We start from the raw sequence: 27,720 nt of genomic DNA, 5'->3' as shown, positions 1-27,720 counted from the left end.
TGTATAAAATATCTGTAATTGATATATGTGATTTTGTCTAGTTAGTAGAATTGATGAGAACCAAACTTATGTGTGTGTGTTCTGGTTGGAAGGGCGAGTGAGCCAGTTTAATTACAGGACATAACATCTTAGTTCCCAAGGTTGGTGGCGCATTGGTGATGTAAGAAGGGCTAGGCTTATGGCCGTCAGCTAAGCTATTTCATAAAATTTTTTTATCTTTTTGAAGTTCATCATTTATGAAAAAAAAAAATTCCTTTCCCCGGACACCATGTAATGTGACAAATTAAAGAGACAATACTCACTTTCCACCAGTGACGTCTACATCGTCTCTCATCCATTTGACGATTGGCTTGGGCGCGCCGAACACGCGACATTTGAGAACCGCTTCCGAACCGTCCACTTTGGTAAGGTTTTCTGGACCCTCCTTGATTTCCGGCGGTATGGCTAGAAAGATAATGTATGTTTTGATTAAATGAAATAAATTGGATCCAAGTATAAGAAATAAATAATAATAATCTATTCAATATATGAGCATAGAAGATTGTCGCACATATAATAGAATAAAATTTATAAATCATTCGAAAATTTGTAAAAAATATCCGATTTTCCGAAAACCAAAGAATCTATTGGTTTTTTATCTATGGAGTAGATTAAATTGAGATTTTTTCAGATTAAAAATAATATACAAACTCTTTTTTGTGTCTTTTTAGATTGCTTAATGGTCCTTTAAATCCTTAGTTTTACAGTCGATGGAATATTTATTAAAATAAGTTCGCATAAGATTTACAATCATACATCACAGATATAAGACAATTAGCGGAGTACAAATTAAAAGTGAGGACGAATTCATTCCGCTAATGTATTTCATAAGTTATACCGTGTTTATCTCAATTTATCATCTAAAAATCCTATTTGAAGCCAGAAAATGTATACAAAATACGCATTAATCGCCATTTTTATTATGATACACTGTCTTGACCTATTTCTTTATTAATAATTCATAATAACTCTCGTGTTGTGAGCATCCGCAACGGTTCGTAGATTGCAGAGTGGGCGTGTGAATGTACCGTCCAGCGAACTGCGCGGATGTTTCTAATATACCTCCCGTCTTTTATTTAGGTTTAACTTGGATTGATGCAGGATATTGTGCAGAATTTTTAAGTTTTTTGATCACCATACACAACCGTAATTAACGTTATATCTACATAGTGAAATAAATATATAAAATAATTAACTTTATATAAATAGACAGTACAGAAATCCAATGCCTCAATTTATATGTACCATAATCCGTTAATACTGAAATATAACGTAACATTCTATACGTAACCGTGAACGAATCGATAACTATACAAAGGTGTGAAGGGTGATTGAACTTTGGGCAAAAAATTATGCCCCCAGGGTGTACCCAACCGCCGGTCCGGTATTTTCGGGGGTTGTAGATGATTCATCCGCAGGTATGGAACACGCTTCGGATACGCAACAATTTGTGCAGCTGGACGTTTTTTTTTGTATCACCCGAGTAACTAATCTTTGCAAAGTTTTTTTTAAGAACTTCGTTGTCATAAAATGATAATGATTTTTTATCACGGTTCCTTCTTATGGGTAAGAAACACTTTACTTAATATTAAATATTACTTTAATTTATATGTTATATATATGTAATAATATTTAATATAATATATTTATATCTGATATTTTATTTAAACTATTTAAATAATAAATGAATTTAACGTGATATTTTATGTATCTTGACAAAAGTTATAAACAATTAGAAATATAAAGGATATTTCAGACAAACATATATATAGGATATTCAAGACAAACTTTTTTCGCATCGAAATAGACAATTATTTATTGATTAGTCACCTAATTCCTGTACATTAAGAATTATTTATTGCAAACATCATATTATTGTTTATAACGAAGAGGACTTCTGACGCAAAAGTAACGACGCCTTAATTATAATATCCTCTCTGTTACAAATAACATGACGTAGTAAATATGTCATGAACGTACGGCTCGCAGATGATTGTGGACTATACGTCAACAATTTTATAAGGAAATTACGAAAACTTTATACTATGACGTCACTTTATATAAATAGTACAGAGTAAAAATATCAATAGAAAGCTAAGAATAAACAATAATATGTTCGTAAAATTTCAATCTTCGTCATTTCACTATTTTTTTTTTTTGTATTTTTTTTTTAGTATTCGTTTTTATTTATAAATTAATATAATAATTAAACGTAGTATACTTACATTGTACATTAATGTAGACGTCCTTATAAACGTATCCGTTCGAGTTGGTCGCGTTACAACCGTAGTTGCCGGTATCTTTCTTAACCAGATCCGTGATTATGATCGAATTGGACGTGACCTGTCGTCTAGAGTTCGATTCCGCTTGCTCTATCGGTTTACCGTTGTGGACCCAAGCTATCTGCGGCTCTGGGGTACCGCCAGCTTTACAATTTATAATCGCTGTCTCCCCTTCGGCGAGGTTCTGGAATTGCGGCTCTTCGATGAAGAAAGGAGCGGCTGTGAAAGTAAAAAAATATATTTTCAGTAAACAGCGATTTGCAACGAGTTTCTTCCATTGTTCAATATGATCTTCGAAAAATATTGATTCCTAGTAACTATACAATACTAGCTCGATACTTTCTGCTAATACTTATTTTCCGTACTTAATTATTTGGTGATATATGAAGCGTTACATGATAAGCGACACGTTTTATGTGAAAAAAAATAAAATAAAAATAAACCGCATATACACAAAGGAACAATTGAATATCATTCGCTTATATACAATTAATGAAGAATAGAATATATTCTCAGAGCTCAAATAACTATGCAGACCAATTTTCATGGTGCACAAGTAAATAAGGTAAAAACCTTCTCATGAATACAATCATATATATATTTTGTTATTATATCATGACAATATCGTCAGAAAATATCTAATATGAATCGTGTATTGTCGAGGAAGTTTTTTTTTTTTTTATAGAATAGGAAGGCGGACGAGCATATGGCCTACCTGATGGTAAGTGGTCACCAACGCCCTATCGCCCATCTAAGGGCGTTTGGTGACCACTTACCATCAGGTGGCCCATATGCTCGTCCACCTTCCTATTCTATAAAAAAAAAAAAACGCCCATAGACATTGGCATTGTAAGAAATGTTAACCATCGCTTACATCACCAATGGGCCACCAAACTTGGGAACTAAGATGTTATGTCCCTTGTGCCTGTAATTACACTGGCTCACTCACCCTTCCACCCTTTTGCCGTGTGGTGACGGCGACGAATATCACCACCCCATCTCATCCCGTGGGGGGCGTAGAAGTCGACCCGAGGGAATATACACCAGAGAACGGGCAGCAGCGTCTCTCTGAGTACTATGACTAACTTTTTGCGATCGCCAACCCGTCTGCCAAGCGTGGCGATTATGGCATATCCCCTCATGATTCGCGCAACTAAACCACGGCCCCTAGTCCCCGGCAGCCCTGCTATTCCTAGCCTTGGTAACAGCTGTGGTAACGGCGGGGCAGGGGGTGCTAAGAATCCCCGGCAGATTTCGTGTTACCAACACCGACGACCTCTGGCCCTGGCAACATGTAACACGCGTTCACTGCGGGCCGACGAGAAGATTATCGAACTGGAGGAAGAACTGAGCAGGTTACACTGGGATATCGTCGGATTATCCGAAGTCCGAAGACAGGGGGAGGATACGATGATCCTGAAATCCAGTAACCTTCTCTATTTACTCCGTCATAGCCAAAGGTCAAACGCCAAAGGCATGGCACAGAAGTGTGGTGGTACTTTTCTTTAAGAAGGGTGATAAAACCCTTCTGAAGAATTACAGGCCCATCTCACTGCTGAGCCATGTTTACAAGTTGTTTTCGAGAGTCATTACGAATCGTCTCGAGCAAAGGCTTGACGACTTCCAGCCACCCGAACAAGCCGGATTCCGGAAAGGCACATACATACGCTGCGGCAAATTATACAGAAGACTGAGGAGTATAACCAGCCACTTTGCTTAGCGTTTGTGGACTATGAGAAAGCCTTTGATTCGATCAAACCTGGGCCGTGCTGAATTCTCTTCAAAGGTGCCAAATTGATTATCGGTATATCAGGGTGTTAAAGTGCTTGTACGAGAGCGCCACCATGTCGATCCGACTCCAGGATCAGCACTCAAAACCTATCCAACTGCAGAGAGGTGTAAGACAGGGAGACGTTATATCTCCGAAACTGTTTACCGCTGCATTGGAAGATGTTTTCAAGCTTCTGGACTGGAACGGACTTGGCATCAATATCAACGGCGAGTACATCACTCATCTTCGATTTGCCGATGACATTGTAATTATGGCTGAGAACTTGAAAGACCTCGGCACTATGCTCGATGACCTCAGCAGGGTTTCCCAACAAGTGGGTCTAAAAATGAACATGGACAAGACGAAAATCATGTCGAACATCCATGTTGCACCCACTCAAGTCAAGGTTGGAAATTCTGCACTCGAAGTTGTAGACAACTATGTCTACCTAGGTCAGACCATTCAACTAGATAGGTCCAACTTCGAGGAAGAGGTAAATCGTCGAATTCAACTCGGCTGGGCAGCGTTCGGGAAGCTACACGATATCTTCTCATCCCAAATACTGCAGTGTCTCAAGTCTTCGACCAGTGATGATTTATGGATCGTGGTCGCTCACAATGGGCCTCATAAGAAGGCTCAGGGTCACTCAAAGGGCAATGGAGAGGGCTATGCTCGGAGTTTCTCTGCGAGATCGAATCAGAAATGATGAAAGCCGCAGGCGAACCAAAGTAACCGACATAGCCCGAAGAATTGCTAAATTGAAGTGGCAGTGGGCGGGGCACATTGCTCGCAGAACCGACGGCCGCTGGGGCAGAAAGGTTCTCGAGTGGCGACCACGAACCGGAAGACGCAGCGTGGGCAGGCCGCCTACAAGGTGGACCGACGACTTAGAACGAGTCGCGGGAAGCCGTTGGATGCGGGCAGCGCAAGATCGGCCAACGTGGAAATCCTTGGGGGAGGCCTTTTTCCAGCAGTGGACGTCTTTCGGCTGATATGATGATGATGATGATGACTCACCCTTCAAACCGGAACACAACAATACCAAGTACTGCTATTTTGCGGATATCTGATGAGTGGGTGGTACTTACCCAGACGAGCTTGCACAAAACTCTACCACCAGTAAAGTGGTGTCTGTTCCACCAGGAAGTGAATTGTTAATAATAGATGGTGCTAAATTTAACCTAAAATGTAGGTTCGTTCCAACATAGTATATTATGCTATGTAATAAAAGATGCATAAAGGACGGGGGCATTGAAAGGAATAAATTAATAATTTCGATGAGGTTATTTCAAGCCTTTTAAACCAGTGCAATTTAGTGTAAAACCATTAAAGTATAAATATACAAATATATATAGTATTATACAAAGTTTATTTCTGCTAAACTAAGTACCCACGATGACATGAAAAGCGATAAAATTTTACAACTAAATTTATTTTGAAATTAAGTATATCGATGTTTCATCTTTTTCAAAGCTTCAAGTTTAGGTACTATTATATTCGGGATTTGTAATCCCCTACCGGAGGGTAAATTTTGTATCGATATAACGAATGGGATTTAAGTTATTTTGAGGGGAAAGAACGCATTACATACATCATGTCATAAATACTACGGTTTTTATCCTACCACCGTTTGGCATAATACGCTTTCCTGGTACCGTATGCATTTTCCCTTTGTTTCTACAACTTTTAAGGCTCAAATGTTCAAATAAAGCCATTGTTACTACTCCAGCCCCTCGCGAGCAGAACGTGATCGCGTGATTAAAGCAATGCATGCGACTGTAGCCCTAAACAATGCCGGTGACACCTTCATGTTGAAACTTTTTTTTTTCCTTAATTATTTTCCCCCATCTGTAAACACTTAAAGAAAATCAAGCAAAAATAGACCTTTCAAGTGTAAATACGATGTTTCATACAAATTAATCTCACTCGTTACGTTTAATTAATATCCATCGTTCGCTCAGTTATTTAAAAATCCCAAGATTATGCTGGGCAAAGATCTCTCTTAATTGAGGGTTTGGACCATATTTCACCTCCAGGTGGCAGATACACACGACGTAGGATAACATCTAACACATTATGGACCTTGCAGCATCTAGCACGAAATATACAAACGAATATACGTATATTATAAACACCGATTAAACACACGATAGCTTTATACTAAAATGATCGAATACTTCTTCATAAACCTTTTTTTAAATTTATGTAAGTATGCGTTAATCCAGGGATGTTTATATATCGCATACGTAACACTTAGAAGTAATCCCTCAATTGTCGCGTGCATTGCCGAGTTATTCGCGTGACACAATTACTCCAGCGTAGTGACGCGTAACAGCAATGTACTAAACAATTTGTGTAACGAGATTATGCGATCGCTTTGCTGGTTACGATCGGAGATTATCTTTCGAACTGCGGTCAGGGTTTATTGGGATTTCAATCGAATTGTTTAGTTAGCCGAGTTTGATTCTGAGACATTTGATGAAGCCCTATTGCATTGCAAGTCATACATATTATTTTTGAAAATACTAACACGAGTTTAGATTTGCTCCGATGAAGAATTTTTTAGAAATCGTTCTGGTATTTGTGACGTTTATAAATTCTCATCAAATATTCCGTAGGCTTATTAGATCATAAAACGCGCTCCAGGACGCCTTTATTTGCATGTACAAAAATGCGAAACGGTCCATTGTCCGAAATATTGCACCCTTATAAGGACAACGACGAACCTCGCCTCAATTGGACGCTTTAGAGTCGCACTTCCGGACCATCATTACAACTAAATTACGCTTGCGCTGGAGGCGTTTTATGATATAGAATTAGAGCAAGCATAACTCTTCGTTGCCATTAAGTCGTCTCATACCAAATAATATATATTTTAACATTTAAGTTTTTCATACAAGTAAGGTTAATTGTGAAATCGCTTGATGAAATTATCCAACAGTTCAAAATATATGAGCAAAGTTCGCCCTTTCATTTGTATGCTGGGCGTAATCAGACTATATTATGATCCTATAAATAGACTAGCCGGTATAACGATGCTCGTGTATACGCCCGAGTCGTCAGCTGGGCAACATGAAAGCGCTCTTCGCGAAATAAATAACCCGGTTGCGATATTCATAAGGCAAGGGAAATGGTAAGGGTGAGGGCACTCGTTCAGGCTCGCTTGGGTTCCAAAGTTTCTCTCGTAAAGCCAAAGAATATATTTTTTTTATTTACGAAGCTCGGAAATAATTCCTCATGAACGGTTTTCTATGCCGTCTGTAACGTCGTGTTTAATTTGTATTAAGTATTTTGAGCCGAGAAAAAAAATATGGAAAAAATCGAAACAGAGTCTCAAATTCATATTTCAAGTCTGGTCTAGTTCAACTTACCTTCAACGTTCAACTGTATGGAGTACGTCTGGGCAGTACCAACGCCGTTGCTGACTTCGCATGTATACGTTCCCTGATCTTCGTAACCAGCTCGTTTAATTACTAAAGTTTTTCCATAATTGTCTTGAGTTATCCGCTGTGAAGATAGTATCGTCCGTCCTTCTTTCTTCCAAACCACTTGAGGCAACGGCCTGTTGGTGATAATTGGTAAAATTTTTGCCCGTAGCAAATATATCTTGAATGTAATTACAGTTTATAAATATTTGTCTAAAGGTGCAACAGTGGGCGCGAAGAAAGCCATAAATATTGTTTCATAAATAAACAAAAAAAAAGTGCATCTATTTAATATAAATTCGATAAAAATAACATATTTATTTTATACTTGTAAACAGTGTTTTTATTTTATAAACACTATTATTCAGCAAACGGTATTTATAGCCGACAATGATAAAACACCACAAATAACAATGGACGATAAATCATCATTGAATTCAGTAATAGGACATGTTCCAGATTGCTGTTATCCAAGGTTCTAATAGTTCACAGGAACATGTATGATATATTGTGTTAAAAATAAAATCACAGTCACTAATGACACATGTACAATGGTCGGCGCCATTAACTTACGTGATTCATTAATATATGTTGATAGTTACGAGGCGTATTAAAATTCTCAATCTAAGGACACGGGCAAGTCGAAAGGCGACCTATTTGGCACACGCCTTCCCTTATAAAGCCAAGTATGGTTGAAAAATGCATTATAAAGTCATTACCCTGATTTTCTAAAGTAGTTCAAGCGTTATAACATTGTTACTACGACAGAACAAGATCCAGTTTGTTAACTGAATAAATATCATGCGGGTCTCCGTGTCGTATATTTTATAGATGAAAGCATCCTATTTGTCACTTTAATTGTTTGAATACTTACGTCCCGCCATAAATGCAATACAGCTCCACTTTCTTGCCTCGCCATGCTTTCTCCACTCTTCTGGTCGTATATTGTCTGACAGGAGGATACTTGTTCGCTGTCGGAGATATACCAGTTTGTTCAACTTGCAAGTACACTTTGTTGCCTAACTTATACTCGTTTCTGAATACCGATTTTGCGGCACACGTATAGGCGTAGTCAACGCTCGCGTCGAACCGTGTTACGTTCGAGAACCACAGGTTTCCTTCAGGATCTAATGTCATACGCGAATTGTTTATCGTCTTGAGCTGCCCTTGTTCGCCTTGCAACATCCAGTACACATTTGGACTTGGATGACCATCAGGAGGCGCGCAAGTAAGATTGAATGGATGCCCTTCCTGAGCAGTGATTGTTTGTTGCGGGCCATCGGTCTCTTTGAAGGAGTTGAGCTCCGCTTTCCTCACATACACCGAATTCGAGGTGGCTGTTCCCCATTCGTTGTAAGCGAAACATTGGTACTGGCCGAGATCCTCGTCGCGCGGTTTACTAACGACCAGCGTACCACGACCTGGTTGCTGGGAGATTCGATTGTCGTAGCTCGTATATTCAAAGGGCTTGCCGTTCTTGATCCACCTATACCTGTTGGACAAAAATAACCGGTTAAGTATGATGTAATCATGAAACGAGTAACTGTCGATTTATTATAATTAGCCATGACAGAGTTTTTGCACGTTCGAAACGAATCTTACTCCCACAATATTTTACAATAAACAATGGTGCTAAAATAGTAAATGTATAATAATATTATGTTTAGCTGTGTATAACAACAATATTGTTTAATATTTTATATATTTACATAAAAATTTGCTACTATAAAATATTGATAGTTATTTCTTGTGAACGATGTCATAATATTCGAACGTTGGTAAAGCATTGAAATGTCAATAACCGACAACAAAGGACTACCAGAACAATATGTTGGATTTCCTGAATTATTTTTCAATACTTTTCACAGTTGCAAATAATATTTTCGTGATTAATTAATTGTATACATTGTTCTCGATTTCGCACAACGAAAGAGAAAATCAGTATTTCAAAGAACTAAATTTTTTTCAAGTGAAATCAAAAGATAGGCCCAAGTTGTTTTCCAGAACATATTAATAAAACTTACAGTATTTCACCTTTAAACATATCTTCATAATATTTAAATAGTTTGTCGAATATATATTGTTATAATCTTTATAATATATAATATAATTTAAGTAAATATGACGTTATTAACGGTGACATAATATTTCCGATGTCTGCTCCTTGAGATGGCTACGTTGAGTCAGAACGACTGACTCATGAATAATTTATTAGGATTCATAATGTTCGCGGAACGAACTTACTCCTAACCCGCATATGGACGCAGAGAGCTTCACTTTTGTTTTAAAATTTGATAACATTACTTCGGTTCAAGGTCCAAAATTATCATTTTTCTATATCAATAAAAAATAATATCAAGCTCCGCCAAAAATGCATGCACAGATAAATTGGTTTGATGTAGATACATCAAACCAACGTTTAAAACTCTTGCAAGATTGTAACCCACGAATACTAAAAGTTAAAGTTAAGCGTCAATAGAACAATTGTTTACCAGGCAATGTAAAAGTCGCAAGTTAGATCGTGAGCCCTTGGGCTATTAGCGTCCCCAATCCTAACACAAGCTTACGCTTAATTGGAGGGGTAAATAGGAATGTTAGTAATTTCCTTATAACGGGAAATTCTTAAAAAAACATCTTAAGTCGCGAAACCAGCTTGCAATTTAGGAAACCAATAGTATAATTAAATTTTCAAATCCATTTCAATAATTTAGATTGAGTCAGACGTAGTTCGATTCTGCATAAAGCCACAAAGCATCTATTGATTATGTAATAACTATTGTGTCCCAGATCTGGAGGTTCATTTGTCAAGAGTTTGGAGCACCTATTATGAACTCAGTAATATACACTATGTTTTCAGTATATATATGTCACAAAGTTTTTAGAGAGTAACACATTTAAATAATTGCTTTATAAAGCTCTACTAACGAGGGATTTAACGAGCGAATTTTCAAACAATTACCACACTGTCCACAAAGACAATTCACATATGGAACATTACTACTGGAACAAAATTAAAACATAAAGGATAACTAATGAACACGGACAAAACGAATGAAAAGACAGATGATACAAAATATACCCTGTAACGAGCTCATGAACTCATATCAAATATAGTTTATACAAATACGTGGACTTATATAAATGACATGTACAATCACGATACAGTAAAAATGAAAATACTATTTAATAAAAAAATTTGGTCTATTTGTATTTTTTTAAACTATATCGCGGAGATAACGCGATAGGTATATTGTATAAATAATATTATCTATAATGTTGTAAATATATTTATTGTTTACGTATAGACCAAGTAAACATCACGGATACAACTTAATGATGTGTATTTCGATGATACGTGTCGTTAAAGTATTTGAACTATAGGAAGACGTATAGGAGACAATCACGACGGGAACTCCGCCCTCTCATACGAATTCGAATTGCCTTCCACTCAACCGAACTCGTTACAGCCGAGTGTGTGCAAATATGTTCTAGGCGAGGGGAACCCAACGATGAAGATGGGACACTTGAATCAAGGAGCCATCGTCATCATGCTCTCTGATGATTCTTCAAATGATCTTCCGAATCATTAATTCTTATGTCAGATCTTTTGAATGTATTTTTACCGAACTATAGTGTAACGAAGGGTAAAAATCAGACATTGGGCATAGGGATTTTATACAGTATACAAAATACAATTGAGTAGTCTCCTATTATTATTACATTAAATAAAAGTTCTCAGAATTAATTTAGTTATCATTTACAAGCATTTTTCATTAATTGCGCGGTAGTAATACATGAAGAACATGAAGAACAAAAGAAGCACATAAACAAACACATCGGATATTTGTCGTATATATATAACCGAGTGTATCTTGTTAATTAAATATTTTTACAAGATTTCTTGATGTTACGAGTGACTTTAATGTTCTGCTCCTTAGGGTCGTAGGCCTTTGTTCAAATCAAAGTTGTAGTCCCTGAGATAAGCGTATTTATAGAGCTATATAAAAGCTAACCAGCTTTGTAATTAACAATACATTTTATGGGAGAAAGCTCGTACTATCTAACGCAACAGCTGCGTAGTTTTATTTAATTATATCGTAATTTTGTATTTACAGTTTTATATAGAAAACAATAATTATATATACACAAGAGAAATACGAATATTATTAACAATATTTATTATTTTCTGTTTTGATTACTAATAATATATTGTACTAAAGTGTGTGCACAAATAGAACTCTTTGTATTTGTACAATATGTTCAATGTATAAAGGAAGTAGGGCACGACACGCCGTAAGAGCTTTTTTACACTTAACATACTTCTTAGATTTCATACTTAACCCTATACTGTCAGAGCCTTATATCCAACAAGATTAAAAAAAAAAACCGTGCGAGAATTTATTCATCTAAATTTATATATATATTAATATGCATGTGTATGCGTGCATACGCTAAGAATGCCGCTAATTTACATTAATCGCAAATGATTGAATACATGTAGATACAATGAAATCATTCATTTATTTATACATGTGTGTGTGTGGTTTGATTTACTCATAATTGATAGTGAAGGAAACACAAATTGATTGATTATAATAATACTTTGTATGACTGTGTTCAGGTTTGAAGGATGAGTTATCCAATGTAAATTGCCAATTTACTAGTTAATATTTATCATATTACCTTTGTCTACGGGCGGTGATTATCACTTACATTTATGTAGTCTATTCTCCTATTTGCATTTCTTCTACAAAAAATAACAATTGGCTGATTGTACATCCCTAAACATATGGATATTTTAAAATACATCAGACTTATATATTTCCCTATCTAAGGTTTTATATATTTTACTGTGCCTGTTTACACATATATAGAGTCGAGATGGCCCAGTGGTAGGAACGCGTGAATCTTGACCGATGATCGTGGGTTCAAACCCGGGCGAGCACCACTGAATTTTCATGGGCTTAATTTGTGATTATAATTAATCTCGTGCTTTACGGTGAAGGAAAACATCGTGAGGAAACCTGCATGTGTCTAATTTCACTGAAATTCTGCCACATGTGTATTCCACCAACCCGCATTGGAGGAGCGTGGTGGAATAAGCTCTAAACCTTCTCCTCAAAAAGGGAGAGGAAGCCTTTAGCCCAGCAGTGGCACATTCACAGGCTGTTACGGTTACGGTTTACACATGTTCGCTTATAATTCACATAGCTGTATAAAGCACAATATGTTACTGTAGAATAAGTGTAAAGCGTTAGTTAGTAATGTATGGTATATAACCTGCGCTGCTATTTACAAACAGCTCATACTAACCTTACTTACTGAAAATCTTATCCATTATGCGATTATCCGATAAATAGATCAAGTAAAGATCAATATTTTTACAAGCAATCTAGTTTTCGACTATTTTTTTTTGCAAAATACCGAGAAGATCTGCTACTTTAATGTTATAATCCGTGACGTGTTCCAGTCTAGTCACGCCTAGCTATCATTACAAAGTGAAATTAGCTATTCGAGTCACATTCGCAACAGTCGACGCGATGTTTAATTTACTAATGTATGTTTCTACGTGACCCACTGACCCGTTATGGGTTATGGGTAAGGGCTTTACATAGATAGTAAATAATTTATTTCCGTTTTTAATACTTATTTGTTTTATTTTTATTGTTCACATAACGATTTCACTTTGAATCATAATGTATTAGAATACATAGTATATTAAACGTATTATACGTTAGAGAAATCGTGTACTTATTAAAGTAACAAAGGAAATTATATTAAATTAAATTGGATGAACTTAGATACCATCAATCAGTTTTTAAAACTCTTGTCGAAATCAGATTATATACTGACCTATATATATATAGATTATATATCTTCGACTATATACTGAACGCTAATTGTCGCCTATTGCGTCATCGGCTGCTATCGACAAATTAAAATGTATATAATATATTAATTACGTTACACTTACAATTAGTTAATTCAACATTGATCAGCGTTTCAGATATTGTTATGTGTATATAAGTGTGCACGTCTTACGTTCGTCGTCTTTCTTTCAAGTAAATAAGCATTTATGTATTATTATAGTTATATTCTGATTTGCTTATAGCATTTTTCTTAACACGTGAGATTAAATCAATTGTAATATTTTGAAATTTTACGAGGATTACGTTTTTTTTTTTTAAATTATCGATACCATTTTTATTAGAACAAAGTGACACGCATCACATGAATAGATAGGCGTCCTTCGCCTAGGTCACATAGCAATGCATTGTGCGATGCAATCGGAGTAAAGGTGCAGGATATGACCACTTTGTCACCCGCTGCGAATCTTGGAAGTGACATAACGAGCGTCGTAACATTCGCGTCCGTCTACTCGTCTATTAATTGATGATTTATTTCATTCAGAGAAACCACTGTATATAAATAAAAACTAAAATTAATATATAAAATATTAATTTTGAAGTTATCAAGCCATACATACGCACAAGCTTATTACTTCTACTACCGGTTTAGTTTAGAAGATTGAAATATATCTGCCTAAAAAGGAAATATATAAAATATAACGGAAGAGTATAACTATAATGAGAATGTATAGACCGTCGATTTACAAGATTAACAAGTTTATATTGCATATATAACAAGGCCTCTACTCTAAGGATGAGAGCAATAAATGCAAAACTTCACATTTTGTGTTAGAGACCGAGCTACATCGGCTCGAAACTACCAATTTTGTTAATCGGATTATTTATTAGATGAGGTCATCGCCCCGCTCTTGGTCAGATACAAGCTATTAACATCGTGGTATTTTAAAATTCGATTTACGAATAATATAAGTATCAAATAGTGCTATGTAATCTTTTGTATGTTTAGTTTAAGGCATAAAAACATGTCAAACGATAGTATATAAAATATCATTGTTTATTATTGAAAAAATATTATGATAAACCCCAATATTTTTTCAATCTGTACTAGACTATATTATAATATACAAATCTAGTTAAATATAAAAGAAAGCAAATGCCCATGTAAATGCGAAAAATTCTCAGTAGCAGCCCGGAGTCTGTTGGAAGTGCGTACACTCCCATGCCTCGGAAAACGCGTAAAGCCATCGTTCCTGTACTTGAACTCTTTCCGGTCACGTCGGATTAACCGTCCCATCGGATCATGAGTGCACCTGTGTTTACGCACACTCTTGTGCATTAAAATATTTAAAAAAATATATTATTTTATTTAATTATTATATAATTATAACTGTACATAAACACAGGCCTATTGTATTCAATGAACATTTGCATTAGATCGACTTTAGGTGTCCACGGAAATAAAAATTCAATAAGACAGGGTGTAATGACCGGATCGTATATGAGCGTGGATCCTGTTACCGGGAAGTGATTTAGCGAATAAGAGGATTAAATTCTGTTTACGTTTCACTTATTTCTCGGTTGCACTGGATTCTTATGGTTGTGGCTGGCTCTAAGGGCTGCACTCCAGTTAGGTCGTCTACTAGTGTTGTCTACATGAGCCGAGATGGCCTAGTGGTTAAAACGCGTGAATCTTAACCGATGATCGTGGGTTCAAACCCCGGCAAGCACCACTGAATTTTCATGTGCTTAATTTGTGTTTATAATTCATCTCGTGCTTGACGGTGAAAGAAAACATCGTGAGGAAACCTGCATGTGTCTAATTTCATTGAAATTCTGCCACATGTGTATTCTACCAACCCGCACTGGAGTAGCTTGGTAGAATAAGCTCCAAACCTTCTCCTCAAAAATGGAAAGGAGGCCTTTAGCCCAGCAGTGGGACATTCACAGGCTGTTACGGATACGGATTACGTTGATAATAATACAATAAAACCGTAATAACAATAATAACCGTATTACAACCGAATATAAATACATTTCAACCGACAATAACTCTTAAAAGTGACCATATATGTCACGCTATTTCAAAGCTACCAGTTGTCACCGTATAGCTTTATAGCACGCTAAGATCGAAGGATGACGATACTTTTATGTTTTCCGTATGTGAAATTCAAGCCTTCCCTAGTCGTAATCCCCCAGGAGCTGGGGATGCTCTTAAGTAATATGGCGCGGTATGAAAGCGCTTACCGCGATGTATAGAACTTGCATCGCGCACTCCTTGAAAGGTTTTTTTTTGAAGACATTCATTCTTCGTACTCATAAATTTTAATTTATCAGAATCGCTAGCTCCTTTTTCCACCTTTTTAACATTATCGACATTAATTTGGAATATCAACGTATTCAATATTCTTAAACATTTTTATTATATTTACTGCCTCAGAAGTGTATCACTAGACAGTAGTGACACTCTTCCGAGCCTCGGAAAGCACGTGAAGTCGTCTCGGATTCGCCCTCCCATCGGATTATGAGGCAAAGAAATAGTGTGTATTTGCGCACATACTTGTGCACAATAATGTCTGCACAGTTTGCTCTTTAGATTGGCCGCCGTGGCCAAGAGCGGTCAGGAGGACAACAATACTTCGATATTACACAACTAACTTTAAGAGACTTGGACTTGACTTGGACAGTATGAGTGAGTCGATACTATTAACATATCCGCCCCATGAGAAGTTATGGAGCTACAAATGCACATATGTGGAATGAAAATGTAATAAGTACAGTATATTTCAAGTTACTTATTATTTTTATGGAAATATTGTTTGCAAAAAATAATCATTACCTACTAAACTAATTACAATAATGAAAATCATAATAATGAACTAACGTATCTGTGACTTATCTTCAACAGTGGACATTGTTTATTCATATATTCATATTTCACAGATATATTATAAATAAATACCATATTAATAATAAAATTCGAAGCCGAGATGGCCAGTGATAAGAACGCGTGAATCTTAACCGATGATCGTGGGTTCAAAACCAGACAAGCACCACTGAATTTTCATGTGCTTAATTTGTGATTATAATTCATCTCGTGCTATACGGTGAGGAAAAACATCGTGAGTAAAGCTGCATGTGTATAATTTCACTGAAATTCTGTCACATGTGTATTCGACAAACCCGCACTGGAGCAGCGTAGTGGAATAAGTTCCAAACCTTCTCCTTAAAAAAAGGGAGAGGAGGCCTTTAGCCCAGCAGTGGGACGTTCACAGGCTGTTACGGAATATAATTTAGAAAACTAAAATAAAAATTAGTATATATGTTTGCAACGTGCTAATCATAATTTCCTGGTTGATATAGAAATTCGTTACATTAGACAGCCCGTTTAGATATGTTATGAGGAATATAATAAAACAACGATAAAAACCGAAGGAAAAACCGTAACTCTCGACCGATCTAGCTTCTAGTACAATATAAAACAAGTACTCTAAACGCGTATGAAACAGGGACGCAGATAAAACCTGGTCCGTATAGTTAATTAATTATATAAAATAAAACAAAATTACGTAATAACGTCACGTGTAATATAAAATAAATTAATTACAAAAGTAAAAGTATTTTTTTAGTTACATTTTAATTAAATAATGCTAAACTAGGGTGTAAAGTATATATAATGAATATCACAGCCACCATTGCGAAGGCTTTCTATTTCTAGAAAAGTAATTGTAGCGTAACCCAATGCAGGCGGTAATGAGAGTTGCCGAGTGAAAATAACATCGTACCTACTTCCGACAAACGTTTGACCAAACCACACGATTAAATTTAAGCTTTCAACTTCTTACAATTTCCCACATTCAGATAATATTAATGTTATCAGTTAATAAACTTTTTAAGATTAAATTTATGATTTTAAATATTAAAGTATTTTTTTTGGTTAAATTTTTACCGCATAAAAAATATATAAAGATACCGTACCTTAACAGCCAGTGAATATCCCATTGCTGGGCTAAAGGCGTCCGCACCTCTTTTTGAGGAGAAGGTTTGGAGCTTATTCCACCACGCTGCTCCAATGCGGGTTGGTGGAATACACATGTGGCAGAATTTCAGTGAAATTAGACACATGCAGGTTTCCTCACGATGTTTTCCTTCACCGTCAAGCACGAGATGAATTATAATCACAAATTAAGCACATGAAAATTCAGTGGTGCTTGCCCGGGTTTGAACCCACGATCATCGGTTAAGATTCACGCGTTCTTACCACTAGGCCATCTCGGCTTATAAATTTATTATGAAGATACTAACACTATATCTATATTAATATTATAAATGCGACAGTAGCTCTTGTCTGTCGGTATGTTTAGGTTTTATGGCTAAAAAAGGAAGGACATTGGCTACTTTTTTACCCTCCTAACACGTGGCCAAAGGCGCGGGTGAAAACTAGTAACGTATGCTTTATAACTGTTACAATATAATTTAATAAAAAATCTCTGGCGGTAACATTTAGACATATTTTTAAAGTTAAAAAGAATATAGAGCTTTTTAAATTGTATACATATAATGATATATTATATTTTCTAGAAAACTCAATAGATTTTGATGCGATTTCACTATTTTATAGGTTTAGTTGTTAAGGAATTACGGTAATATCAGTTAAGTAAACGAAATTGCTTAATAAGCAGGTTAAGCAATATCGATACAAAATCAAATCTTTTATGTAATCTACATAAATGCATTCTATATTTAAATTTAGCAATACAGTAATGTAATTCGAAAACGTTTATGGCTCGCAGAAATCAAATATTTTACGCATAGGGTCATATCACCCTGACCTTTATAACATAAGGCCGTTATGTTCGTATTATGACATCACTGCTCTCGTCATCCTTCTATCGTTTCTGATATTGTGACCGTGTCATCGAGTGGCTGACAAACATTTTATGACAATTTAAAACAAATTAATTGCACTATGTATGTATTTATATACATATAGTATGTAACATTTATAAAGTTTTCAATTGCAATCAAAACGCCTTAACCGATTTTGAAAGTTCATATTTTGTTCGTAGTTTGTTGGTATTTTGACAAGCGGTTTTCTATCGCCAGTATTTTATGAGAACATTCAATTACACAAAACACTTCGCATTTAGTTTGTGAAATTATAAAAACCGACATACATTGGTACGGTCTTTTGATTCGTTGTGTCAATTTCTCATATCTCTTTTTGACGTTTCACGACCGTGTTATGCGCTGAATTTCGAGTTTATTCTCATAGAACAACTCTCCAGTGTCATAAACGTTATGAAGTTACTAGAAATCTGATATGGTGGACGGTATTCTTAAGGAGTTTCAGAACCACAGAACGCATACAGAATATATAATATATACAAAAAAAAAAGCTGTATTTTTACACTCATACACATTTCTATTAACATATATATATATATATATATATATATATATATATATATATAAACGTTAATCCTATATATAAAAGTGCTACAACTACTACAAGTATATATAGTAAGATGTATCAAATTTCGGTAACGTAATTTTTCCATTGACATATTCAAAATGAAAAAGATAATAACACCAATAGTTTGATTTTTCACATCTCAATGTGTCAGAGAAACTAAATACGATATCGTATAGTAAAGTTCACGAACGTGCAATCTCTTGGCAAGTGGCCGGTATTCAGGTTTAGACCTACTGCTCTCAATACCTTGCTCTGGTCCGTGGTACTAGCTACACAAAATTTAGATAACATTGTTTATTTTGTTTGATATCTAACACGGATTCTATTAGCTATTAAACAATAATACATACATTATAATTGTGCTTAAATAATGCGATCATAAATATTTAATAAAAAAAAATGAAGTATATAAGTTTATGTAAGATGAAATAGAAAGAATTTTTCTAACAATCAATCAAAACTATTTCTCACAGGAGCGGTGAAGGATTACACGTCGGTATTATCCATCTCGATCAGGACAGATGTAATTAAAGAAATGTAGCATTGATAATAATTTTACTTTTTTTTTTTAAAGATTCAATTTGCTTTACAAGCCCCTATTCCTAAATAGAAAATAATGTACATATAAATGAGAAACGTTTGGAAATCATATTATGTTATATGCAAACAGATGGCTATTGAAACTGGTACCATAATAGAACTTTAGGTAGTAACGTAATCTAACATTTAAAACCAATACGAGTATAATTTATAGAGCATGTTTATACTTCAACGATTCCAAATAACGATTTTGCATCAAGTACTTCTCGGAATATGACCTGCGTCGAATGAGGTCGCCGTGTTCGTGATGTTTAACCATAAACCACCCATTAGAATTACTTTGGACACTTTTTAAAGATTCCATAAAAGGTAATGACCGCTATTTCTAATAATAATATTTCCGAGTAACTAAGCAATGACGATTTTCAATCGAAATAGCAATTAGTATAATTTTACAATAAAATATTTAGTCCTTACAATTGACATTATTTCCATATGAATTCAGTCCCATAAAGGCAACGTAATTATACCATAATTAGAGTCTAAACAAATACAGGAAATACTAATATTCACCTTTTGTTTCCGATGGGAAATTAATTCCTGAATAAAGGTATAAATATATCAGTAGTTTGAATGAAAAGATAATTATATCATCGCTGCCTTCGAGATACGTGACCGTGGGGTGAATGTACGTGCATCGAATTTATTATACCACAAATGGATATCAATATTTAGCTGAATATTACCAAGTATTACGAATAATTAAACACCATCCTTATTTATCTTAATCACGTAGTGTTATTAGTGATATGCCTTCGATTTTGATCGGGCTGAACACGTACAATGTAAGTTTTTGACAATTGACAATCCCCTAGAGGTTTGAGTACGATTGAACAATCACAAATCAAAGATCGAAATTGAATTCCAACTTTAATTTTGTTGCGACTGCTAAGAAATGGGTTAATGACGTCGGCAAATCTTCAGATTTTAATTGTCATAGTATTATATTTAATTTTTTTTTTCACAATCACAGCCTGTTTAATTTATTTTAAATGTCATCCAGAATGTTGTTTGTTTGTTGTATAAGATATATCTTCACCAATAGCACAAGCTATCAGCAAGAAATTCTTTTAATTTTTTTTAAAGCTTAACTGTTGTTTCGTCCGGATGTAGTAGGGACAAACATTATTTTAAAAAACCGCATTTTTTATTCCTAAAGGTATAACTATTTAAAAAAAAACAATATTGTTGCAGTGCACTGCTATAAAACCTATTAAAAAGTTATTTTTTGTTAATCATTATATTATTTAAGGCTTATTATTTATTAATACATTGTAGAAATTTTAGAATAAAATCTTCAACTTGCATAAAATCCTAAGTCAACGATGAGTTTTGAACATTGCTCCTCTATTTTAGTACGACGATTCATTTAATTACACATACATTACTCAGCGTAGACTGCAGCACAGGGCCGGAGAGGGACTTTTATGACGACAGACATGTACGTTGCCATATCGTAAAAAAAAATATTACGGTCTGGATGTCGTTTTATTGTTGGGGTTTGTATATAATATTTGAAGGCAGGCAGCGCATAATCCGAACAAAAGGTATGTATACAAACCATTTAAAAAAAACAGTTTATTCCGATGGTAGAGCATTGAGAAAGTTTGTCTGATTATGCACTCCTTATCTATCAGTTGTTCAGCTACTAAATAGCAACATTTGCTATTGCTGTGTACAGGTATTAATTGTGAGTGAACCATTATTTAAGGTGCAAAGGATGTACTTTGTGTGTCAGGCTTCCTATTACAAATAAAAAAAAAATACACAACATACATACGTCATACCACAAACGGATAAAGTAAATAATGTCCTTTGCAAATTTTACGCTTTCACCGACATGTATGCAAGAGATGCGACCTCAATAATGAATAACAGATAAACATTTGTTCTTAAAACAAACTAATATTTACATTTTTATTATTATAAACATTTCTAGAATTCAACAATTCTATGGTAACTCGATACTTTACTTAAGTACTCGCTCAAGTAAAACCCCTGAGATTATTTTCACTCACTTTGAAACTTTGAAAGTTGCGTTAGCGGTGAATCACTAAGAGTGATTTACATTCGTGTCAGCAAATCTTCTTCAAACCATTAAAATAAGATTCCCACTTAGGAAATCACTAGCATAGTAAAAACAACTAAAACACGTTTCACGATGTTTCAAAAAGAACTGGTTTTTGAACGATGGTTTTATGGAATTTATATTCTCAAAAAACCTATTTAAAAAGTATTCAATTGAATTAAAGTTAAAATGGAAGGGCTTTCAGATTGTCGAGTCAAAAGTTTTTTTTTTTTTTTTATAATAACAAAAAGTTACAAAGGAACACGTCGCAGACAGACTTCTTCGGTCGAAAGTTTTGAATCACGAAACCATTGTACGTTAAGTTTTTGCAGTTAAACATTTTCACACATAAATGTAATAAGTCTACAGATGTCAACTTATCTTTATAATATTTGTTATAACGTAGAATATATGGTACATAAAGGGGATATAGTGCTCGTCATAACTTTACCTAATTTAAACTAACATAGAAAATTCTAGTTTTTTCAGTTTATAATAAGAACAGTGGAAATGCATTTTTTGCACAAAGCACACGATTAAATCAGCTAGCCGAGATAAAGGTAGGATAAAGCCCTTGTGTCGAGTGTTCCTAACGTTTGCAACACCGAGTTATCCTGCGCTGCAGCGAGTTTAAAATGTTAATTAAACACTTGTATTTTAAAATTCCCAGTCATTCCAGCTCTGGCCCCGTTTTCATACTCACATCGTTAGTGTTTTCACAATGGAAATTTACATTACTAACTACTGTTTAGATATGTTTATTTTAAAGACATATAATAATAAAAATGTCTGCATAATATATTATATGTGATGCGAAAATAAAGGCACTTTTCGCTGCGAAATACTGCCTTGAATCATTTTATCGTACTAGGGGAAAGATCCCTCAAGCTGTTGCAGTTTTAACTCCTGAACCATAATCAAGCGCATATAGAAAAACGCTTCAGCAATGTTTAAAAAGTTTGTCCTCATTCTGAATAATCGTATCCTGTGGATTATAACGATGCTCTTAAAGCCGCCGAGTCGATAGTTGTTACGCTCCAGGAAGTTTACGAGTGCCGACGATTGAATCGAATATGAACGTAAAAATTTAAACAAGAATGCTGAAAAAAATTATGTTCGTTCCGACTTCCAATTGAAGTATTTTTAACATTTAAAACCATTTATTAGAACGATTGAAGTCGATAATTGCTATTGATTTATACAGTTTACATCATAATGTGTGCCAAAAATAATTGACCCAGTTGGAGACGGCTTTTGAAGTGATTACAATTCTGGCAATTGCAATACTTTATCTGTAGTTTTAACTTTTTAAAATAAACCACTAGAATCCTATCCGTTTTTACAATGTCCAAATCGGGATTAACGTACATTTAAATAAGGAAGAGCAATGTATCGAAATTATATATGTTTTTGCAAGCGTTCCAAACAAGTCAACTTGTTTACGTAATGGTGGAGTATCTTTAAGAAAAACTTCATCGAATCGTCAGGGTGAAGTTCAATGCCCTTTCAACAATACGTATAAATCAGATAAGAGTATGTGATAAAAATATCGTGATACATAAGATTTATTGTTTTGAATGAACTAATGATTTCGGTTATTATCTTTGAAATGACCACAACTTTTGACTTATTATTGTTGGAAAGTATGTTTATGATATTAAAATTATAAACGGCAAAATAAACTTGTTTTTTCTTCGCTAAATCTATTATAAGCATGAATTCATTGATTCTCCGAAATTTTTCCAATTAGAGGGTTGACCACTATAAATACAATCAATGTGAAATAGAATCCATCAGGTTTTCCGGTATGTTTGGGGAACTAATGGATTTTCGACATCGGACCGTCCGACGGCACACAAACTTAAATAGAGCTAACATTAATGCTCTGAAAAATAAATACAGATCAACGGACTGAAAATTTTATGACCAGCGATATGAAATACAGCTGAATGGCTATCAATGTTCGACCGACGTTCGATTGAAATGTTATATATAAAAAGATTAATATGAAAAGCACAACTAACGATCCAACTATAAAAAAATATTTGTACAAAACATATAATTAATTGATTAAAACATACAACAGTAAATTTGTTTTTAGTAAAATATATATTGGGAAGCGTATCACGAGATTAAAGTGGAGATGGGCTGGACACTTGGCCAGATGGGAAGATGGAAGGTGGACTAAAGTCGTCACGGAGCGGTGGCCTAGAGAAGCAAAAAAGGCCAGTGGGCAGACCACTCTCCCGATGGTGAGACGATTTCAGGAAAATGGCGGGCGGTCAATGGATGCAACTAGCACAGGACCGGGAGAATTGGCGCGCCTGTGAGGAGGCTTATGTCCAGCAGTAGATTCAGTGGGCTGAATATGATGATGATGATGAAAATATATAGCATTTTATAGTTATATGTATACAATACTAAAATGTTTCGACTCGTAAAGTATATTTCGCTACCGTTACTCGTTAGTGTATAAGCTGTTTCTATAATTTTCCTATTTATCAAATTAGAACTTTAGACGTAGAATACGTAATTATCGTTAAACATTAGTTACCGCGGATAAAGCAGAGGGAAATAATACGAACATTTATATATGTTCATTTCTCATATGTAAAAATCACTTTGAAATATACATACTCGGTCACTTATGACTTTTTCAGCTACAATTATGGTATTTGTAAATCATTCAATTATTTAGCTGATTGACGTAAATATTTACTTTATGATAGCGAAAGAAATTCTCACGATAGTCTCAATTCATTTTACTCTATCAGGCTAAAAATGTTATTACAAATATGGATTGCTCTACATACTTGGGTGCTGGCTCGCCTTCAGCTTCACATTCAATGATAAAAGGTTTGTCGACCTCTCCAGGCTGCGCCACCTGGAACAGCAGCTCCTCCACCGTCGGCTGCTTGACGATTCGCGGCGGTGATGTCACTGATAAAAAATATGCATTATTAGACAATAACTACAATCTTGTATAAATAAAAGAAACATCAATAAATACTTCAATTAAAAATAATTATTATAATTTATGCATTTGAATCAAATATTTTTTATTAGTATGACTACACTTTTATTTTTATTTATCTATTGTTATTATATATCATATATATTATATATAGTGTCATAGAATATTATTTATCAGTTGTTCACATATAATTACAATATGTATGAATCTATACATCATATATCTAGCCGAGATGGCCCAGTGGTAAGAACGCGTGAATCTTAACCGATGATCGTGGTTTCAAACCTGGGCAAGCACCACTGAATTTTCATGTGCTTAATTTGTGATTATAATTCATCTCGTGCTTGACGGTGAAGGAAAACATCGTGAGGAAACCTGCATGTGTCTAATTTCACTGAAATTCTGCCACATGTGTATTCCACCAACCCGCATTGGAGCAGCGTGGTGGAATAAGCTCCAAACCTTCTCCTCAAAAAGAGGTGTGGAAGCCTTTAGCCCAGCAGTGGGACATTCACAGGCTGTTACGGTATACATGTTGTCTTCGGAATTTGATGTAAATCAAGTTCCTTTTAGTAAATTTAATAAAACAAATTGAATCGAAAAAAAAATATTTGTTTGAATTTACTACTCGCTTATTAATTCCTTTATCATTAACATTTTAGACCCACAACTATAGATTGGCAACACATTAAGGCAAGTAATGCATATTTCATGTGAAGCCAATATTTATGCCCAAAGGTCCCAAAACATAAGATTATTAATATGATTAATAATATAAGTAAAATTGAAAAATAAATAAAATACACATTTAAAATTTACAACGAGCAATCAAAATACATATATACATAATGATTGCAATAACTAGTAAAATAAATCTGCAAGGTAGATCTATTAGGAACAAGTTTCCATCTTTACTGCTACGTCAATGCCACGGCAGGATCGTAACCTTAGCATTACTATAGTGAAATAAAAAAATTTATTACAAATTATATATACTGACAATTCAAAGTATAAAATTTTATACATTTTGTTTCACCTAATGATACAATTCATGTAATATTACTAGTTTACTTTAACTTTAATATAAAAAGGACTTTTGTTACAAAACATTAATCAATGTTGTAGTAAATTTAAAAAGTACAATTTGTGATTTGTCCTTTAAAATATTAATAAAAAAACAAAGGTTCCATACAGTATTTCTTTATTCTATAGACGATATTCTATAAAAACTAAATATTATTTCCAATAACTATAAGGTACTTTATTAGAAGCCCATTAAAAATGTATACTTACATATTTACAGCAAGTGCTTTATTTTTTACTTATAAATGTTAATGTTAAGGCTTTTCTTGATTTTACCTTTATTAACAAATATTTAAGTTACCTAAATTTTTTATAAAAACTAATCTTATTTAATAAATGTAATGTGTTTTTTTTGTGAGTAGTATAAAATTTTGTTATATTAATTTATTATAATTGCTTTTTATGTGAAAGTTAAATAATATTATTTTACTTTTGTTAATTAAATTGTCTTTTATCACTTTAATTCACAAGCATTAATTTACCTTTGTTTGAAGCTGGGAAATTCACATTTTATTTACACATTATAAATTAATTGGATTATGATTTATTTCCGATAAGTAAGAATAATTATATAATTAAAGTCTATATGCTGTAAATGATTGGTACCTAAAGATGGATAAATTGAGAAATTGCTTGTTATTTTTTTAAATATTTGTTTAATAATAATGAATAGATAATTAATTTTGTTTATCAATTAATTGTTATTATGAATGAGACAAGGATACTCTAATATATTATGTACTAAGCATCGGTATATAGAAATATACTGGTAAGACATTTAAAAAAGTATTTTCTGTGTTATAAAGACCAAAGAAAGTTGAATGAACTTCAAAGCATAAAAAAAAACAAGAAATGATAAGGGCACAATAATGTTTAATACAAAGCTTTAAATAGAAAACATATCGAAAACACTTACATAGAGCCGCCGCTTGCGACAATATCGCGAAGAGACAAATAATTTTACTTGTTTCCATTATTGCAACACTGGTGTCTCGTGAATCTAATGGGAAATCAAACAAGTCTATTTAGTAAAACTAAAACACTTTTCTCTGGCACACATGTTCACCACACTTGATGATGACCTAATCCGAATGAAGCTCGTAAGTCGTAATGACAACACCCACCAAAAATAGTAACAACATTAGCACTAAACAGCCGCCCAGTTATAACAGAAAAAAATAGTGTACGGTCAACTATAATAACGGTTATCCCTTAGCCCTCTTTAATTCACTATTTGATGACTGATCAGAAGCAAAAACACGCACAATCTCACTTTGCAACGGTGATCGGTAAATCGATAAATTGCATTCGATATCGGCGTCAAATTCAATACACATTAAATATTAATTAATATAAACTCTTTTTTATAAAAATTACCTACTATTTCTTTTTTATAAAAGCATCATCGCGGAAAGGCCGAGTAAATTATATTTACAGACTTTAAAGGCGGGGCCTTTGAGATTCTCGTTTCGACAGTGATCAATTCAACTGTTACCTCTACCATAGACAAAAGCTAACGGTGTTCGGCCATGACAACATTTATTTTCTTCTGGGTAAAGCATACGGCGAATGTTATACTGCCAGTTATACATATCGTAAATATAATAACAATAAATTAAAAAAAAATCATATAAATTATAAAAAAACTTATTTCAATAAAAAATGTTTAAATTTAATTTTTTCATGCGATTTGTGTAAATTTTTATATTTTTCGTAAAGTATATTCTAACAAAAATGTGTACATTTTTAAAGAAATAATAACATTATACATGTAAAAATAAGTACTTTTTAAAATAATTGTTATGAGAGGCTTAAGTCACAATATTAACTTTCACAGAATGCTTTATAAATATCAAATATTCTCCGTACATAATATAGATTATTAATAATTACTAGTAACAACCTGTGTAAGCATGCTCCTGCTGAAGAGAGCCTCCAAATATTGATAAAAAGTAGGAAACTTTTTTAAGTTCTCAAATTTTCAACATGAATTTTTTTTTGTCAAAGTTATCTTCTTGAGGGAGTGTGTTTTGTGTAGAGCTTGCCTAAGGAAATGAGTTTTATTCAATGATCAACTTTGTTTTATCTCAGATTTTTATTTGAGTTTTTTTAACTGTTTTTAAATTAGAGTAGTT

General features: G+C 34.1%; 1 protein-coding gene across 4 annotated transcripts in view; it reads right to left on the bottom strand.

The window, feature by feature from the left end:
• The window catches only part of LOC126769872 (neuroglian), a 36,359-nt gene extending 9,267 nt beyond the window's left edge, over positions 1-27,092 (bottom strand). For 3 of the 4 annotated variants that reach the window (XR_007669429.1, XM_050488836.1, XM_050488824.1), the window contains exons 1-7: positions 26,967-27,092; positions 26,502-26,585; positions 24,342-24,468; positions 8,392-9,009; positions 7,464-7,654; positions 2,265-2,540; positions 303-444 (exon numbers count right to left, since the gene is read on the bottom strand). Coding sequence is in view for 2 of the 4 variants with exons in the window: in XM_050488836.1 (XP_050344793.1) it covers positions 303-444; positions 2,265-2,540; positions 7,464-7,654; positions 8,392-9,009; positions 24,342-24,468; positions 26,502-26,559 (1,412 nt within the window). In the remaining 2 variants the exon portion in view is untranslated. Of the gene's footprint in view, positions 1-302; positions 445-2,264; positions 2,541-7,463; positions 7,655-8,391; positions 9,010-24,341; positions 24,469-26,501; positions 26,586-26,962 lie in introns of all 4 variants that reach the window. The other variant, XR_007669430.1, reaches the window with a different exon arrangement.
• Between the last annotated feature and the right edge of the window lie 628 nt (positions 27,093-27,720).

This window comes from Nymphalis io, chromosome 1, assembly GCF_905147045.1.
Source record: "Nymphalis io chromosome 1, ilAglIoxx1.1, whole genome shotgun sequence".
Classification (NCBI taxonomy): domain Eukaryota; kingdom Metazoa; phylum Arthropoda; class Insecta; order Lepidoptera; family Nymphalidae; genus Nymphalis; species Nymphalis io.
This window is presented reverse-complemented; position numbering and strand designations above follow the sequence as displayed.